Source organism: Carettochelys insculpta, chromosome 3 (genome assembly GCF_033958435.1).
Source record: "Carettochelys insculpta isolate YL-2023 chromosome 3, ASM3395843v1, whole genome shotgun sequence".
In the NCBI taxonomy this organism is placed as follows: Eukaryota; Metazoa; Chordata; order Testudines; family Carettochelyidae; genus Carettochelys; species Carettochelys insculpta.
In genome coordinates this window covers 32,479,528-32,499,318 of record NC_134139.1, presented here as the reverse complement: position 1 = coordinate 32,499,318, position 19,791 = coordinate 32,479,528, and the positions used below count along the sequence as shown (strand labels likewise).

General features: G+C 40.0%; 1 protein-coding gene across 3 annotated transcripts in view; it reads left to right on the top strand.

Annotated features, from left to right (window-relative positions):
- Nucleotides 1–19,791, top strand: part of LOC142010929 (synaptotagmin-14-like) — a 72,488-nt gene that overhangs the window by 7,971 nt on the left and 44,726 nt on the right. For all 3 annotated transcript variants that reach the window (XM_074989577.1, XM_074989579.1, XM_074989578.1), the window contains exon 2: nt 13,216–13,263. In XM_074989577.1, coding sequence (XP_074845678.1) covers nt 13,216–13,263 — 48 coding nt within the window. The remainder of the gene's footprint in view (nt 1–13,215; nt 13,264–19,791) is intronic.

The window sequence follows — 19,791 nt, the reverse complement described above, 5'->3', positions numbered from 1 at the left end:
AGGGAAGCAGTCCTTGTCATGTGTGAGGTAACTGATGTCTCTGTTCATACCATGTGTTAATGTGTTGAATCTGAATCTGAATTCCAGTTCACAAATTTCTCACTGTAATCTGTTTTTAAATTCTCTTTGTTCTCGGACACAAATTCTCAGGTCTTTAATGGAATGGCCCACTCCATTGAAGTATTCACTGACCGGCTTATGCATGTTGAGATTCCTGATGTCTGCCTTGTCTCCATTTATTTTTTGGCAAAGGTTTTGCCCGGGCTGTCCAATGTAGATAGCGTCAGGGCATTGTTGGCACATAATGGCATATACAGTAGGGTCTCAACATTTGCGAACCTAAGGTTCGTGAATTCAATTATTCATGAGCAGCTGGTTGCCCTGGGGCCCCGGGCAGGGAGCACTGGCAGCAGGGCTGCAGGCGGAAACAGCTGCCATACAGTATTTGCGAAATTCAACACTTGCAAGGATTCTCAACATGGAATCCTTGCAAATGTTGAGATCCTACTACATAATGTTGCTCAAAGTGCATGAGAATGTGCCTTTCATCTTGTAACTAACATGGTTAGGTCCAGTGATGGCATTACAAAGACTGCTTCCCTTCCTTTTGATGCTTGTAATTATCTCAGGCAGGACACTTAACATCCCCCCCCGACCCTCCTCCTTCAGTTCTATGTACTTGATTTGTCAGTTTTTATTACAATTTTGTTTGGTCCCCTGTACTTATAAATGTCAATCTGTATTGGAAATGAGATTGATCTGATGAAGTGAGTCTATCCGATGAAAGCTCATCATCGAATAAATCATTTTGTTAGTCTGTACACCTACAAAACAAAACAACAGAAATGTAGCACTTTAAAGACTAACAGGACTACCTCTCTGTAACTAAATAAACACTGTTAGTGGCAAAGACTTCTGCTGTTAAGGATAGTTAATAACTTCAATACTAAGCCCCTTGTCAGTTGCTTTTTACTGTCTGAATTTTTGTAGGCTCAAATTTTCAAAGCTTATTTTCAGTTCAGAAGGGTTTTTATTTTTCTTTGAGCAAACACAGTTCAGCTGATGTTATTAAAAGAGCAAATAAATTCCAGCAAACCCTCCAGTTCCATGAGGGTTCTGTTCCGCGTGCCCTTGCATAACTTGGATTTCTCATAAGTTGGGGTCAGGCTTTTTCCCTGGTGGAACACACGTTCTGCAGCCAGGGAGACAGTGGAAAGGTAAGTCCTGAGGTGGGAGGGCAGTTGGCGGGGGTTAAGCCTGGTGGTGGTGTGTGTGTGTGTGTGTGTGTGTGTGTAAGGCTATGCAGGGGCAAGGGGTGGAGTTGAACCAGAGCCCTGTACTGGTCGTGAGCTGGGCTGTGGGGGGGTTTGAACCGGGGCTGAACGTGGGGGGGATTTGAACCAGGATGGGAGGATGGAACTGGAGTCGTGCACGGGGGGGTTTAAACTGGGGCAGGAGGATGGAACCGGGGCAGTGTGAGAGGGTTTTAAATGTGGGGAGGGTGGTGGTTGAGCTGGAGCCATGCATGACGGGTGGTGAGGCAGCAAGGGGGTTGTACCGGGGCAGGGGAGGTTGAACTGGAATCGCATGTGAGGGGTGGTGAGCTAGAGCCAGAGGCAGTGGGTGAACAGGAGCTATACACAGGTGGTGAGCGGAGCTGTGAGGCAGGCTGAGCTGGGGTTGGGTTGAGCCAAGGCTTGGCGGGGGAGGGGGTGAGTGAGTTAAGTGCAACTAGAAATTACGCATTTCCAGGGTTTGCCGTAGGAATCGGGTGTCAGCAGTGTAAGAGTGGGGTTGCGTACTCTGGGTTTGTATACTCCTGAGACCTTACTGTATGTTTTCCCATAATAAAAAAAAAAAAATCTTGCCATAATTTTCTCAGTTTTGTAGCGAAAATTGTCAGAAAACTCCACAATTGATGTTTGAGAAGAACGAATGCCTTTGGTGAGGGTTTGTGAACTAGATTTTATTTGATGGATTGATTACCCCTTGAAAATGTCATGCTCTCTGTGCACATTTGTACATTTTTTCTGAATCTGTAAAAGCATGCCAGAGGAATGCTTAGCTTCCGTACTCCTTCAATATTCTTTTAATGTAAATGTTTAGGAGGGCTGTGTGTGTGTGTACACAAAAGAAGTCTGCAGGAGGGATACCTTGCAAATACAAACTTCAGAGTTACTGGTTTGTATATTGGATATTTTGAATCTGGGCTTTTTTAAATTGAGCATCAGTCTTCCTTGTGCAGTACTGGGGATGGAGTGATTTACTCTGATACACGCTTGGGAGACTTATAGGAACCTGAAGATACTCACTATTCTTGGTTGTTTTAGGGCTTGTCTATACTTACTGGGAAATCAATGCTTTGCAGTCGATCTTCCAGAGCTCAATATTGCTTGTGTGCGTGCATGTGTCTGGTGAAGACATGGTAAAATCGACCTCTCTGGGCTCAGCTATTGACCTCTGTACTCCAAGCTATTGAGTGGAGTAAGGGATATTGATGTGAGACTAAAGAGGCATGGACTACACTATGGAAGTAAGTTGACTCTGATACATCAATTCTACCTAAGCAAATGCCATGGCTGGAATTGCATATCTGAAGTCAGCTTATTTTCCTAGCATGGACTTACCCTTAGATTTAATTAGTAGTATTTGTTGTGTGAGTATATCTTAGTGTTAGTTTTGTGTAATGGTATTTTCCTTGATTACGTACCATTCATAGTCCATACATGCATATGGTCCACACGTGAGTGAAGGTGTATAGTGTAGGTGATGGTTTGTAAGAGAGAACCTAAATTATTAAAATATATCTCTTAAAGAGAAGAAAATTTATGGTACGAAATGTTTGTCAGGAAAGATATACTAACTCATCATGATATGCATAACTCAGATTGTAGAAAAAATGTTATGATATATTTTACTTTGACCAATAGCACACAACAACATATTTTTGGGAGTAAAGGCACTTCAAAGTTGCATGGGTGCTTCAAAGTGCCCGCGGGTACACACATGCCGGCACTTTCAAGTTTGCAACTTTGAAGTTGTCGTGGGGAGAATTAGCCTTATGAGGTGCTGCATATTCATCACAGCACTTCATTAGTATTCTCTGCTCAGGTGGTTTACCATGCCCCCTTCTTCGACACAGCCCTAGTCTATATCATAAAGTTTCAACAAAATCTTGATGTATGAGCTAAACTTGATCATATGATACAAAGTTTACGGCATAGGAGTGCAAAGCTTGTAAAAACTGATTAAAATTCAAAACTCAACTGTCCTGTTTCCTGAGACTTTATTTGGACAATTTTCTACTTTACGTTTTAGTCAAACCTCTGAATATAAATGCAGATTTGTGGTAGAAATTTAGATCTTCAACTTAAAATGACAAGAGAGAATATTATAGTCCATAAGCCATATTTCAGCTGCCACTTTGTGTGCTGGATTCAATACCTTTATATTTGGGGGTCCGTCATGTATGCTAAATGATGGTTTTATAGCGTCTCTGAATCATGGTGTGATTTTTGTGCTTGTGTGGTTCCAGTAATTTATTAAATGGCTCAAGACAAATTCCTAACAACATTTGAGCAGTAGTGTCCGGCCCATAATCCAGGGTGGGGTAGTAAGGTGACATTTTAAATTTTTGGACACAGTAATTTTATTTGAAAAATTTAAATCTAGAGAAACAAGATGTGGTAGACCAGCTTTTTTCTCTTACTGACAAATGGGGGAACTCCAAAATCAAAAGATAGAATGATGTAGACAGGTTATGCATGAGACTGTTCATGGAATTGGACTTTCATTATTTTCCTCAAAGGGGTTACTTTACATACCACAGAGGTCAACAGGATTAAAACCAAGTAAAATAGTGGGAATTATGAACCAAGGATATTTTATTATTGAAGAAAGAAAATATTTTATTAAAACAACACAAATGAGAGAACACCAGTAAATTGACTACTTCAATTACAATCTTTTCTGTATATCTATGTATATTTTGGAGAGCTTTTAGCAGATAACATGCTCTCAGAGCTATTATATTTCTGGGATGCTCTTCATTTGAGAAGTTAAAACCGAAGTATACAGATTTCCAAAATTACTGTGAAACCAGTCTTAGATATTTAAAGCTGTCATGGACTAAAGAACTTGCTTAAGGGTGGATAGAACCTGTTTAGTTATTAATTATCAGCTAGTTTATAGGTGGGCAAAGTAAGTAATCTTAACCAAATCCCATGAAGCAGAAGGAGATATGTAATTTAGCGCTGAAGCCACTTAACGAGCTGTCTTGAGACAAGACAGTTGACCAATATTAAGAATCTTGGATCCAAATCCCCCTTTTTCCTCTCTCTTTCCAGTGTTAAGTCTCTGACTGCCTTCTAGCTGTATGTGGACTAGCCATTTGATTGACAGCAGCAAATGTTTGTGTTTTAATTTATAAAGACAATTTAAAATTGTTACAAAATCTAATCTCTTGATAGTGTCTTAATTAACTTTCACCATTTGAAATGTGGAGAACTATTCTTGGATTTTTTTTTTCCCTCCCTTGTGTCTTCTCTGTTTTTTCCTTTGCTGTTGTGGCAGCTTTTCTATCGAGAAGAAAGGGTAAATTAAATTGATGGCTTTTGTTTGAGTAGAGTAGCAGAGGGTTTGTGCGTGAGGCAGTTAATGTCTGAGTTTTGTTTTTAAGACTCTTCCTTTTTGTTCCATGGAGTTATGAAGACTCCTCTTTCAGGCTTGTTCAGATTTGGAGTTAGTTGCAATTTATCTTTTCATTGGCTTCATGCCATCTGGGGGTTGGCAGGTGAATCTATACTTATAGGATGATCTTCTGGAGTTTCATTTTTGCTGCATGTGTTAAGGCACAGCAAAACCGATCTCTCTGGGCTTGGTTGTTGACCTTGTACTCCACGCTGTCAAGTGGAGTGTAAGGGATGTTGGCATGAGCCTGAAGAGCCCAGGACTACCCTAGTTACGAAAGTTGATTCTGATATGTCAGTTCTAGCTATGCTTATGGTGTAGCTAGAACTGTGTATTGGAAATAGACTTTCTACCCTAGCATAGACCATGCACCCAGTTGTTCTTTTTACTTAAGGTCCTTAAAGTTACAGTCTGTTTGGTATAGCAATTAAATACATCTTAAGTGTTTTGTACCAAGCATAAATTCAAAGAGCCAATATATCTTTTAAACACAGAACAAAAGAAAATTGAATAAAAGTTAAAGTGAGATAATGTTAAAAACGTATTTTTTTTCATAGCTTGTGTAACAGTCATGGTTTTATGCCTAAGGTATTATAATCTTCTGAGGACATTTGCTTGTTCTTGGAAGACAGAAAGGAGGAGGTACTTCTTGCAATTTCATTAACCAGCCTAAAATTTTGATAATATAATTAACTAAAACATACCTCAGTTATTTTTAGATTTTCAAGCAGTCTGGCTATAAATACATTTGTAGCTTTATATTAATAGTTGGCAAAGACACAAAGTTAAAATAACCTTACAAAATAAAGATTATTTTTTTCATATCTGCAACAATGTTTAGATCTGTCCCTCACATCTGTGAAGTCCCTTTTAAATTTTTCAGTTTTTACAAATACATTTAGTGACTTTCTAGAGTTTTTTTTCTATCATCTGTTTTATTTTCTTGTGCTCAGTGCAAATTCACCATACTTAATGGTAGTTAACTGTAGAGAAACAGTATTCATCTGTTCTACTGATTTAATAGAGAAATTGGAACTTTAGTTTTCCAGTTTCGTACAGTCAACCAGGAGAGTGATGGTGATTATTTAAACTAATGCATTTAAATTGTTGGGTGATTTCCCCCCCCACCACCCAGCAAGTTTCAAGTAGCATGTTAAATATCAGTATGGTTCTTCAGATGATTTATCAGTTTATTTTCATTCTCTGAAAAATGGGTGAAGACTTCTTTGCTAACTTTTCCCTGGATTTCTGGATGGGATCTTTAGCACTTTGTATATAGTATTCTGTTTGTTTTTTCCTGTGTAGATTCAATAGCATTAGAAAAGAATACATTTTCTTGTGTCTAAATACAAGCAATCCTGTAGCACCTTAAGGACAGCAATTTTATTTATTAGGTGAAGAGATTTTGTGGGCAAGACCCACTTCATTGTTAGTCTTTAAGGTGTTACAGGACTGCTTGTATTTTTTGTTTTTGTTAAACTGCAGACTAACATGGCTACCCACTGAGACTGTTTCCTTGTGTAGATGTTCATAGTCATTTCTAAGCGACTTCTCATGTTCAGTTAAGCATCTAATGTCAATGTTGATTCTTTTAGTTCTTTATATAGATTTCAACTTTATTAATGAAGAAACAAAGTTATCAGAAGTATTTCCGTCTTTCTTGAAATGTCTTATTTTTACTCACTGAAGGAGGTTATGTGACAAAAATGGTTATGACTGTTTTACCAGATTCAGATTTTGAGCTTTTATGCTATAAAAACAGCCAAGAGTCTCATTCTTTGGGGTTTTTGTGCGTCAAGGACAAAACAATGTTCCTAAACGAAGCCATTCTAACTACATTTTAATAAGTGATGACCTTGAAAAATATCTTACTTGCAGGATCACTAAACTTATCAATATTCTATCTTTCCCATTCAGTGCATGAAATTTCAGTCAGTGGCACATTTGAGTTTGATGAATGAGGAAAAAAGATTTCCTGCACTTTAAGACAAGCACAAGCTTTCTAACTTGCTATTTAACAAGTAGCTTTTTTCATTTTTGAGTTACCTGATTATATTGCTTTGATCTGTTTGATCCCTTATATCCTACCATTTCTTTCTTCTTCATTCATGCTGAGTCAGATAAATTTATATGCTGATGTGATGGAATTGTTAACGATAATTGTTTGTGTTTTGATTAGCAGCTTTTACATAAACCACATTTTAAAATGAGACATGACCAGTGATGGACAATTAAAAAGAGAGAGTGGTTTGTATGAGTAGCCATCCTTCATATCAGTGTGCCTCATGGGCAGCCTGTGGCTTGCAGCCCATTGGGGTTCTACCTGTGGTTTGCAGATCCCATCTGCTACCCTCCCCAGGCATCTCTTGTGCTCTGGCGAACTGGAGCCACACATTTTCCTACTGTTCCCCCTCCCTTTCAGCACTTTTGGAGTGCCACTAATCCACTAATTTTGTAGTCTGTCCCCACTTCTCACCCTCCCTCCAAGACCTTCAACAACCGCAAAGAGCTGTTGTGTGGTGTTCAAGCTCTGGAAGGGAGTGGGAGGAGCAGGTATGGCACACGAATCAGCAGGTTTGTGATTCTACGAAACTTCTGAGAAGGCCAGGGAGGAGGTAGGAAGTGGGGACTTCAGTGCCCAAGAGATGTGTGGGGGAAAGGAGTAGACATGGCATCCACAGGTGGAACCTGAGTGGGCTCTGTGTGGCTCATGGGCTGCAGCTTGCTCACCACTGTTCTAGTAAATTACCATGTGAAGATTGAAGATTGACAAGTTTCAGACTTTCTACAAAGGAACAGTATTACCTCTAAATTAAGACTGGGTTCCATTTTTTAAATTTAGGATGGATCCATTCTTTGATATGTTTGAAAAATATATTTTATCTTCAAGCGTGGTATGAGAAAAGATTGAATTTTCAGAGGTATTTTAAGCTAATCTTTTACTTTGAGTTAAAATTAAATGAGAATTTTAAACATTTTTCGTGTTTGACTTTTCTTCCAACTTTTTTGTGATTTTTAGTGTTTGGTGACTACCTGCCCACAAATGGTTTTTGATGATTATTCAAGCTTTCTTTACCATTAATAATTATTGTAAGCATTCCTAGAATGTACATTTAATAAAAAGTAGGTCTAGTTAAATAAACTTCCCATCATTGCATTTTCTTGCCTTTCCCATCACTTCCACAGTTCTTCACAACCAAAAATGGCCATGATCTTCCATAATTTGCAGTGGGACTGAAGCTGTCTAATGGGTAGGAAATTTCTAATGGACTCAGTAAAGATGGCCACTCCTGTATTTGTGGAAAAGATGCCCCCAAAAGGAGAAGTGGCACTTAACCAGTGGGTTAGAGATTTTCTAGACAGAAATATAAAGTTAGGAATCAGGATTCTTGGGTTCTGTTTCCACCTGGGAGGGGTTAATGGTGTTCTAGTTAGCATTGCTGGGGGACTAGGCATAAGGAATGCCAGGTGTTGTTTCTAATTCTCAGAGAATTAGAAACCACGAGACCACCCTAGTCTTGTGGCTAGAATCATGGTTACTGATAGCATAGCCAAGTGCATAGATTTGGAAAATGCTTTTTGAGTGGTAGTGTCAATGACGTTATGTATATTAGAGACAGGAGGTAGGAAGTGCAGCACAGATTCAACAGGCCTGGAGGACGAGGGCTTAGGTGGTTTGAAAGCTGGGAGTGCGTTACAGCTGAGTTATAATACCTTGTCTTTTGCTGCCGATGAGCAGTAGTGCTACATGTTTCACTCCCACTTCTGATGTACACTTCCCCCACACAGCCTTACTTCTGTCATTCCTCCTGTGCAAGGACTTTGGTAGGGGTCTTTGGAAGGTGGCCTGCCACTATCTTTTTCAGACCCTGCATCAAAATACATATATTCTGGATTGAACAGTCTTACTAGAGGCTCTCTAGGCTGCTTCCCAGTCAGAACAGTTGTGAGTGTCTCATCCTGGTGTCTGTCCCGGCCCTGGTAGCAATGACCTTGGGCAAGCTTAGTTGCTTTGTATACAAAAGCCAGAGGTGATATTTTTCTGTTTACTAAATTAGGGATATGAGATGTTGCTGAATAGCAAGGTCTTCATTGTGAATTGAATAGAAACATTTAAACTCATGTCTTCTGGCTCTCAGCTAGTGCACCTTTCAAAAGGCTGAGTACTATTTTGATGGAGGCCTTTTCCTTCTCTTCCATCCTGAAGAAAATTGGGAATCCACCTTATCTCTAATCCAGAATACTTATGTGTTTGCTTGCCATGTGATAGTGAAGAGTCTCCTAGTTAAAATGGGTCTTGAGTCTTTTGTTTCTAGTGGACTGAAGCTGCAAATTGCCCTCGGGGGTAAAGGGTCATTCCTTGTGTTCTGCACTTGGGACACTGAGAAGAAAGTGTATACCATAATTTTTGTCTCATTTAAGGAGCAGTGACTAGGAGTCCCAGGGGACAGGAATTAGGAGTTCCAGTTCTGACTTCTATCCAACCTTTTTAAAGCTATGTGCTGTGATTATAAGTGTTTCTGCATAGCTTATGGTGATGAGCTTCCCAGCCTTGGTCAACAGACTCATGGTACCACAAGTCATTAATTCAGAGCCCTATATACACAGATATTGTTAGAGCTCCAGCCTGAGCCCTGCTTGTCCAGGTTTGTTTATCTGGGCTGTGTAAACATAGCTTAGGAACACTTGGCTGTTCAGATGAGCAAATCCATCACTTGACAAGATCGCCTACCCTGCTTTCAGGTCCTCTCCTACCTCCTTAACTTTTCTTCCCATAGCTGTCCCCTCACCTTACCAGCTCTCTCACCCTTCCCCCACCTCCAACATCCCCACTGTCTTCGTAGCCCTATGCTGTTGAGGAAATTGTGGTCCTCTTTATCACCCTTTGGCCACATCCCTTTTAAAACAAACAAACCTCCCTCTTGTACACTTGCTCTAATTAAAGAAAATATGGCAAATTTACATGAATAGAAACTTTGTTTAAATGGTCTTGAGATTAGTAGTCCTTCCAGCTCAAGCTCTAAAATCAAGAAATTAGGTAGTCATGGAATATCTCTTTACCATACCTTAATGTCTAAACAGCATCTGTTCATTGACAGGAACAGACTGCATCTTCATAAGGAACATCTTATCTCCAACATGTAAGAAAATATACATATTAATTTCCCTTATACGGTAACCTTAATTATAGTCTCATATACTCTCTCCCATAAACACTTAATACGCCACATACTTAACTTGTTCACTTACGTCAACTCTAAATGTTTGTTTGCTGAAGGTGTAATTAAAGTTTTGCATTATGCTCCGATGGAGAATAATGTTCTGTGTGTAGTGTGTTTCCTTATCTTTGGAAGCAGAAAAGTTCATTGTGAATATAAATTCTATTGTCAGTGGAAACTTGTTTGGGGATTATTAAGATAGAGTTAACAGGTATCCCATAACTTAATATTATCCGAAGTTTAAAATATTTGAGTTTGGTGATGTAAAACTTAAAAACACAGTTTAAAACAGAATAAGAATAGTTATGGAATGGTATATATCATCTACCACAGTGATGTTCAAAGAGGGGTGGCAAGCCCCCTTGAGGGGTGTGAAATTTTGTAAGCATAATCAGCTACTGGGTCTCAGGCTCATCCCTCTCATTAATGTTGAACTTTGTTGCTGTTTTTATGTATGTGTATTCACATTTATGTATTGATAACATTTTACATTCTGCATACTTATTGTCTTATGCATGCCAAAAGGTTTCTTTTCATATGAACATAACCAAAATTTCTGTTGGTTTTGATTACATTAGTCAGGTTGGGGGACACTGCTAATTGGAGGGATGAAAAATGGGGCCTAGTGTAAAAGGTTTGCTCACTCCAACTACTATTTATTTGAGAGTGCATGTGTCTGTGCTATGTTCTTTCAAGAACTCCTCTTAAACCATAAGTGCTACAATCATGAAATTTGGTATGCAGCTTCCTCTTATAAACCAAGGCCAGGGGTTGGTTGTGCCTAGAAAGTAGAAAATGCCTGAAATCTTAGAATTTCCCAGAACATGGAAAGGGAGGGGTTCTGACAGGATAACATACTTCAGACTCACCACTAGAGGCAGTGAGCTCAGGGAACAGCCATTACTGCACAGTGACCATTGGAGGTAGCTGCAGTTGGAAAACAGTAGCCATGTTGAGACAGGGCTCTCCACTCTTCCAGGAGAGAGAATTGCTCCTCAGCCCCACACCATGTCCCTCTCACTTGACCGTAACTCCATGAAGGGAGAGCCTTGCTGCTCACCCTGGCAGCTTCATCACATAGTTATTCTCCCCCGAGATCCTGCGACAATGAACGCTGTCCTGAGCCCTGACAGGGTCTTGCTGGGGCTGGGAAAGCTACCCCTAGCTACTCTCCCTGGAGTTGAGGGGGAGAAGAAGCTGCTGCCCCAGTTTGGGTTGGCTCCCCTGGGCCAGGGAAAGAGGCCGTGGCCCCATCTCCAGCCTCCTGCTCCTTCTGTGCTGGGGCTGAGGAAAATAGCTCTGGCCCTCACCCCAATCCTGACCTTCCCCCCCACTGTCACTAGGCCAGGAAAAAAAGCTGGGGCCAAGGCCAGGACCACAGGGTTTTTCTTCAGCCCAGCAGAAGTAAGGGGGGGGAACTTATTTCACTTAAATAACCAAGTAGCACTGGGGGGGCGTGTACGTACAATATATGTATTCTGGCAAACCAAGCTCCTTAAAAGTTCATAATTTCCTCTCCTTTTAACACTCAGTGACCATTTATTCACACAGTAGTCAAGTTTTTCCTCTCTAAGCACATATGACTAAATCCATTCTTTTTCTCTTAGCTTCTGGACATTCTTAACCGACCCGAGCAGGCCCAGCAAGTTTGGATGTTCTTAATGCTTCCCTCTGAATATATTAGTATGATTGTTTTAATTCAAAATATGAAATTACAGCCTAATTTTTTTTAAACAAAGAATTTTCAAATATGTATTATGTGCATATAAGTACTTCAAAGTAGCAAGTTTAAAAAATTTCCCCATCAGATGGAACAACCTGTGGTGAGAATGACACCAATAATCTATTGCAGGTGTTGTCAAACTTTGTAATACCGCTGCCTCCTAAAATGTTAAATGAATTTGTGTGACGACCCCCCCCCCCCACTGCTCCACATGTAAAGCTAAAAGCCATTGTACAGTAAGGTCTCAGAGTACCTGAACCCAGAGTATGTGACCCCGCTGTTACGCAGCTGACCCCTGATTTCCTACAGTAAACCCTTGAAATGCATGATTTTGAGTTGCGCTCAGCTCGCATTAACGCGGGTCAAGTGCAACTCAAAATCTCATTTCCCCCTGGCCCTGCATGGCCCCAGCTCGCCCCCCAGCCCTGCTCATCACCCATGTATGGCTCTAGCTCACCCCTGCCTCTGGCTCCTGCTCACCGCCTCTCGGGTGTGGCTCTGGCTCAACTTTCTGGTTCAACCCCCCTGCCGGCTCACCCACCCGCACATGGTTTGGGCTCTACCTACCCCTGCGTCCAGCTCTGGCTCAGGCTCAACCCCCCTTCGTGTGGCTCCAGTTCAACCCCCCTGCTCTGGTGTAAAACTGCTGCACGTGGCTCCAGTTCCATCCCTCCACCCAGGTTCAAACCCCCTGCCCTCAGCTTTGGTTCAAACCCCCGCCCTCCAGCCTGCGTGTGGCCCCAGTTCAAACCCCCTGTGACCCAGCTCATCTCCAACCCTCGTCCTCCTGCAGCCCTAACCCACCCTAGGCTTAGCACCCCGACCCCCCTCCCACGGCCCCAACCAATTGCCAGGCTTAACTGTCCCCAGCTGCCCCCTCCCTCCGCCCTAGGACTTACCTTTCTTCTGCTTCCCGAGCTGCAGAATGTGTGTTCGCCCGGGGAAAAAGCCAGATACTGACTTATGCATTTTTGCAAGAGAAAAACTGAATCCAGCGGCGACCCTCCCTTTAAGTTGCTCGCGACGCCCCCCATGTGGTCAGGACCCACAGTTTGAGAAATGCTGATCTATTGGATTTTTTTCCCCTCTAGGAAGCTAAAACCTATTTTGTACAATTTATAACTTAGACTTTGCAACAGAATGCTGATGATCTGAAACTTTAACTTTCTGAAACTTCATTTGTTGATCTGCTGGCTCATCAACTTTTCAGAACTAGAGGACTTGATTTATAGTTAGGGAAAAAGATTAGAGTGACTAACTCATGGATTTCAATGTGTAAAATTCACACAAGAATTTTAGAGAGAATTTAATATTTGATACATTGAATCCAAGATATTAATACTGTGATTTGTATCTTTAGTAGAATGGTAATGCCAAAGAACAGTTTACTTATTTTTCATATTTTCATATTTCCTAATTTAAATGCAATATCCTCTATAAAAAACTCATTCTTTTGTAATGTCCTCATTAAGTGACACTCAGTTTTTCACTTTCTTTTTGAAGCTTATAAACCTTTTTTAAATATTAAAATAAATTTCATAATATATATTTACTATTTGCTAATAAGTTATTTTTCCCAAATAGGTGGAGAACGAACCTGTGGCGTACATGAGCTAATCTGCATTAGAAAAGGTACACAGTTTTTTTAAAATGGGTGTTTTAAATTTTAAGGATAACTTTTAGAAACAGTTACATATATAAAATATTTTAAACTGGATATTTGTACTATATTTTTAAATTGCTATAAACATTCGATTTAATTTGTATGGAATGTTATATCTATGTTGGTCCGAGGATATTAGACAGATAGGGTAGGTGAGGTAGTATCTATTATTGGACCAAATTGTCTTGGTAAGAGAGACAAGTTTTGGAGCTCACACAGATCCCCTCTCCAGGTCTGTGAAGATTGTTCTTCCCTGTGTATTGCAGGAGAGGTTGGAACAGATTTGTATATAATATGAAGATATTAGGAACCCACATTGTAAACAAAGTACTCGAGGGGTGTGTCTACACTAGGAACTATCTTCAAAGTTAACTTTGAAGTTAGCTGCTACTTTGAAGTAGCCAGCAGAGAGTCTACACACGTTTTCCCTTACTTCATAGTTAGCTTTGAAGTGAGGGAGCCCAACTTCAAAGTCCTTACTTCATTTCTGGGAATGGACTAGTGCCCTACTTTGACGTTTAACTTCGAAGTAGGGTGCATGTAGACATTTATCTTCGAAGTCTGTTACTTCGAAGTTGTACTTCAAAGTGAGTAACTTTGAAATTATTTTGGTCATGTAGACATGGCCTTGGTGTTTAACTAGCAAGTTTTCGGCAGTTTGTGAACCAGTATAGGGGCAGGAATCAAAAAGCCCTGATATATTACTTGGGGTGTGAATGAGCCACCCTCTTGGGTGACATAAGCTTCAAAGCTGTTGTGGGGAGAAGCTCCAAAGAATGCCAGCTTCACTTCTGTGCTAGCTGGACTGGAGCTGGTTCCTGGAGGTTGGCAATTTATGGAACCCTGAGAAGAATGAATGTTTCAGCCCTGGAAGAAGCCCCAGAGGCTGTAGCCCTTAATACCTGGTCCCCCTGAGTCCTTGTAAGAGGATGGTGGCAGAAGTCCTGAGCTCCAATTGTAGCAGCAGGGGACAGACCAGTAGGAGCTGCTGGGGAGAGAAGCCCTGATCTCCACTCCTGCAGCTGCACAGGAGCTATGGTGGGAGCCCAGAAAGCCCCAGCTCTAGCTGCCAGGAGCAGCCCCCAGCTGCAACTGGAACCATTGTGGAAGAAGGCCCCAATCCCCACTTCCAGGACTGCACAGGCACTGTGAGGAAAAGATTCCCTAGGTCTTTGGCTTCTTCAGTTCAGAAGTGAGAGTGTATCTCACTTATTACTGTACTGCCTCTTAGGGAGGGTCTGATTTTCACCATGAGGAGTGGTTGTGTAGGGGCAGGCCAACCCCTGTCCCTTGCCAGCCTGGCCAGACTAGCAGCTGGAAGCCCCAGGCATCTACCAGCCCTGGGAGATCAGATTTAACGAACTGTCATCATCCCCCTTATATTTCCTTTGCTTTGCATATCCTGTGCCTAATGGTTTACTTAGCCGTCCAGTTCCACACCCTGGACCAATTAGGCCTGGTCCTATTTAATAATTTTTTGAGCACTGCTGCCAGGAATAGAGTGTAGGCCCAGCTTTTCTTGCCTTGCACTCTGTCATGAGCGAAGTAACATGTACCAACATTTGTGGTAACGCAGACACAGCCTTCATCAGAGAGTCACAGCTGAATACAAGATGGAACAGATTGTTTAATATAGGTACTTAACACACATTTCAAGGAACAGTTCAAGGTGAAGTGTTCTTTTACCACCCCTCCAAGTAAAGGAAGTGGTGGAATCATTTAGGGCTAGTTAGTGGGTCATAGATTGTTATAATTAGCCATAAATCCAGTTGTCTTTATTCAGTCCATGATTTTTGGTGTCTGGCAAAGTTATAAATTTAAATTCCCAGGCTTGTCTTTTGTAATTGGTGAAGTGGTGTCTTTGTCTTCTGTAATGCTTGTCTCAGTTCATTTCAGAATATAGCGATTGTCTGGTTTCACCAACGTTAGTTGCTGTGGGGGCATTTAGTGCCCTTGATGAGGTATACCATATGTTTTATAGGCATGTGTAGAACCTGTTGATTTTTGAAAGATGTGGGGAGTATTGATTTTTGTAGCACTGGAGGTATGTTTGCAAGTATTTTGTCTGTTCTGGCAAGGTGTGGTGCTATTGTGATTTAGTGCGTCCTGGTCTGCGGGCAGCTTCCTACTGATGATGAACTTGGAGATGTTGGTGATTTGTTCATAGGACAGAAGCGGGTTTCAGGAAAGATGAAGCAGAGTGGGTTGATTTTTTTTTTTTTTTAAATCGCCAAAAATACCTGATTTAAATCAGGTTATGAAAAAAGCTGATTGACTTTGCTTACAGTGTACTTAATTTTGGAGTAAGCCCCATTGAACTATTTGAGAAAATAAATTTAGAATGGGATTCCCTTGAAAAAGCTGAGTATACTGAAGCAAAATAGGGAATAGATTTATGGCATCACCTTCATCTGTGGCCGTGATGTTTCAAAATAAGGGGCATGTATTCTGTAATATAAAATAAGAAAAAGACAGTAGCAACTAGCAATTCTACATCTCTTTTATTGTAGTTTTATGTATTGTATACTTGAGTGGTAGATTTTAAACCTAGTTAAACAAGCGATAAGGATTAGCTAAGCTAAACTTTTTTCTAGCAACATCTAATATAGCAAAGAGTTTGAGAACTTACTTTTCAAATCTTACTTATATTAAAAAGCATAGAGAGAGTCTTGAAGAATGATGCACTGCAAAGTGAATTCGTTACTAACAAGCTGATTCCCTCAGCCATATGCATGTCTTCATCCACATCATTTTCTCCCAATAAGTAATTTTCTTTTATGATGATTCTTTCTTGCAACCAAGCCCTGCATCATCATCTTCCAATGCTTACACTTGATACATTTTCCTTTTTTACTCGGGGATCAAAATATTCATTGATTGGGTGTCTCTTACACCCAGAAACCAGGACTACTTTACTGTGGCAAGTGCTGAGTGAATATAGGAAGCTCTGCGTGTGCTGAATAACCTGTTCCCTTTTTCTTTCCAGTCCACTCAACTGTTCCTTTCTATGGTGCCTCTGTCCTTACCTATATATTGTCTCTCTGTCTTTGTGGCAATGTCTTAATGAACACCTGCTGTGCTTGGCCAAGGTCTAGCACCACATAGGCACAGGACAAAAACAGTCCCATCCAGCCTGTGTCTGTCTTTGCACAAGTTACATTTTAGTCTGCTGAGAGAGGAATTGAGAGCCTGATCCAATACCATTGCATTTTATAGTAGTCTTCCACTGACTGTAATAGAAATTAGATTAAGTTGATATTTTTATGGCTTTGATCCATTTGCATGTGTGTGAGAATATTTTGTTTACTGCTCTGATAAATTATATTTGATATTAATATAACTGGAATGTAGTTTAGTATGTTTGTTTTGAGTTTCTCAACATTTTGAAAATAGTCACTTTCATAATCTTTGAGGGCTTCTCAGTTTCCCCTTTTTGTTTGCCTGACTCTTTCATCCAGCAATAGGTGAGAGGAAAACATTTTTGAAAATGTTGAAACCTGGTGATGAAACCACAAAAATGGGTATATTGACTCAGGGCACTATTTTCAATCTCTTAATTTATTGTTTTAAAAATCAGCTTGCTTTCAAGTTTGATGATAAAGTAGTGTGGATGAAATCAAACTTATCCTGAGACTTTTAACTGATTTAGTTAAAAACTATTTTAGAAAGATTTCAGAATCTTGCTGTGATCAACTTTTTCATATAATAGAAGATGGCAATAATTAGAACACCATAGAATACCATTTTTCCAAGGCTCCATTAGCTGCTTCTCCATATTAATCTAACCAGATGGTGAGACTGGGTTGTCAGCCTTGCTGCTGCAAGACAGCTAACAGCTGGACTCCTGCTCATTCTGCCGATATCTGAATTTTTGATTATGTGATCAGGCTCTAGTCCCTATTAGATCAGATAAACAGAGTTCCATTTCACGTTTTTCCTGTCTCTGGGTAACGTACATTATAAATTGGAATAGAAGTGGCTTATTGCTACAAAACGAGTGTAAAAGGGGGTTTTCTTTAAAAATACATTATTTTTAAAGGTGTGTAGAAGTACCAGAGGTCTCGTCACTTCCTTTTATTGAGAAAGTATGTGTACCGTTTTTCACTAGGGTTCACAATTTAGAAGTGATTTTAGGCCCCCACCTGCTGTTTGATGCTTATATAACCAAAGTGGCTCAGTCAGCTTTCTGTGATATTTATCTGGCTAGGAAATTGTGACATCCCCTTTTGGACGCAGACCTTCTTATTCATATCAGTACTTTTATTACCTTCCTATTATGCAACTGCAGTACGCTTTTTCAATGGGATACACCTTAAAACCATCCAGAGACTGAAGCAAATGGAAAATGTTGTGGCTTGCTCTTTGAATGAGACCTTTTGCAGGGACATGTAATGTCAGTGGCATGGGATCTCTATTGGCTGTCTTTTGGTCTCTGGGTGGAGTTTGAGGTGCTATAGATACTCTTCAGGTCATATGTGTCTTGGAAGTGACCTGTTTGATGGGCTGTTTCTCTCTTTGAGTCACGCTACCAAGCTGCAGACTGTAGGCATTCTTGAACTAGACTTATGAAAGAGGGCAGCTGACAGTGCATTCTCTGTGAGGGGGTTCCAGACTCTGGAATGTGGTCCAAAATAACTTAGAGGCATTTGTCTGAGTCAGTGTTTGCAAATAACTAAGGGAATGCTTCCCATGACGTAAAGGAGGGGTGAGTTTTTGTGTGTGTGGCTAATTTCTGCTTGGATAGGTGTCTTCTTTTAAAATCTAAATGTATAAATATATGTTTGTATTAATGATTAAAAATAAAATTTAAAATAAAAAAATTCTTTTGCTGAGCAGCCATTGGAACAGTTGCCTAAACCAAACAAGACTGTGATAATTGAGCAGATATATTTCATTACACTGTTAGGACAGCCCCATTTTCATTTTGAGATAGATATTAGATTTGCTTGAATGACTTAATGTTGTGAATCTGCTTGACTAACAGCTGTCTTGGCCAAAGCAATAATACACATCTTGTTTATGGAGTGGCCTGCTAGCTATATGTGCATCACTTTGCAAACAGATTTATGATTCTTAACTCAATTCCTGTTCAGAGCTAATTGTATTACTTTGAGGGCAGTTACTTAATTGAAGGAAAAGGAACAATTAAAGGAAAAAGAAAATGAGAAAACAAAATATAGGTTTATTTATATTTAAGTTTTGGGAGGGGGTTGGTGGCAAAAAATTCAGGTATCTGCCACACTGTTCATTCAATATTTTGGGTCTGTATATTAGCCACAGCTATGATCCAATCTCCTGCAAAATGTGGAGCATCCTTAATGTCCCTGCCCAGCATCATTGAGCTGAACATAACCATCTATAATAGCTGCTCTAAGATAACATAAGACTCATTTTCTAAGTAGAAAGCTCTCCAAATTAGCTATTTGTTTACTTAAACAGTTGGTCAGTTTCCTATAACAGGGGGAAAAAAGTTTAATATCTATGAAATGCCTCTTGGTAACTGACCATCAAAGAAGCAATCCAAAAGTTCTTTACAAACCTCGAAATCCAACATGGCAGTGCAGCGTGCTGCTGTTGTGACCAGACCATCAATATAATTTTTCTTTTTTCACGTGAAAGAAATACCACTGCCACTTCTCTTTAAGCAAATGCCATATTTTTGTACTGTGCTATCTACATTTTTCTACCCTGATTTTTTTCTGTAATTGTGTGAATAAACATTCTTGTTTCATAATTTGCTCTGCCAACTTCTTTCCCACCTGAAATTATAATCTCTTATCTCTGTCAGAGTTTATTTGCTACAGGGTTGATAACATAGAATATAGAATTGTTATTTCAAATCAGAAATAAGCATTCAGAAGAGATGAACACACAAAACAAAGTTCCAGTTTCCATGCAAGTGGTGGTAGAAATTGCACCTCTCAAATCCAGTATTCTCTTGTCTGGCAGGACTACAGATGTTCCAGATTTCTTCAACCTGTGGCTCTGGAGCCTCATGCGGTTCTTTAAGGACTTTTTTGGGGCTCCTAACCCTATAATTGCAATGTGTTTAAAAAAAAAACACACAAAAAACCCCCTGATTTATTTTCAATAAGTGATGAACATCTAAAAACCCAACAATGAACAATTCATACTAAATAGCAAATGATATGAGATCTTGAAATGTTGGATAATTCCCCTTTTAATATGTGCAGTGCATTGTGGGATATGATACTGTATCTGTATTTTGATCTTGTTACTAATAAAGTCTTGATTTTTGAAAAGGATGCTTGCATTTTAAGAAAGAAAACTGAAATTAAGCATGAAGTAAAATTGGCATAATTAATGCAGGTTTGGGAGTGAAGGTCAGGAAGATAGTGGTACAAACACACACAAAGTGCAAGGAAATAGAATATGTAAAGTTTGTGAATGGCTTGCAGTAAACGTGTATCATATTACAAATAATTTGTGTGTGTGCGTGTGCGTGTGCGCTGTTGTGAAACTAGGTACTAAAAAGT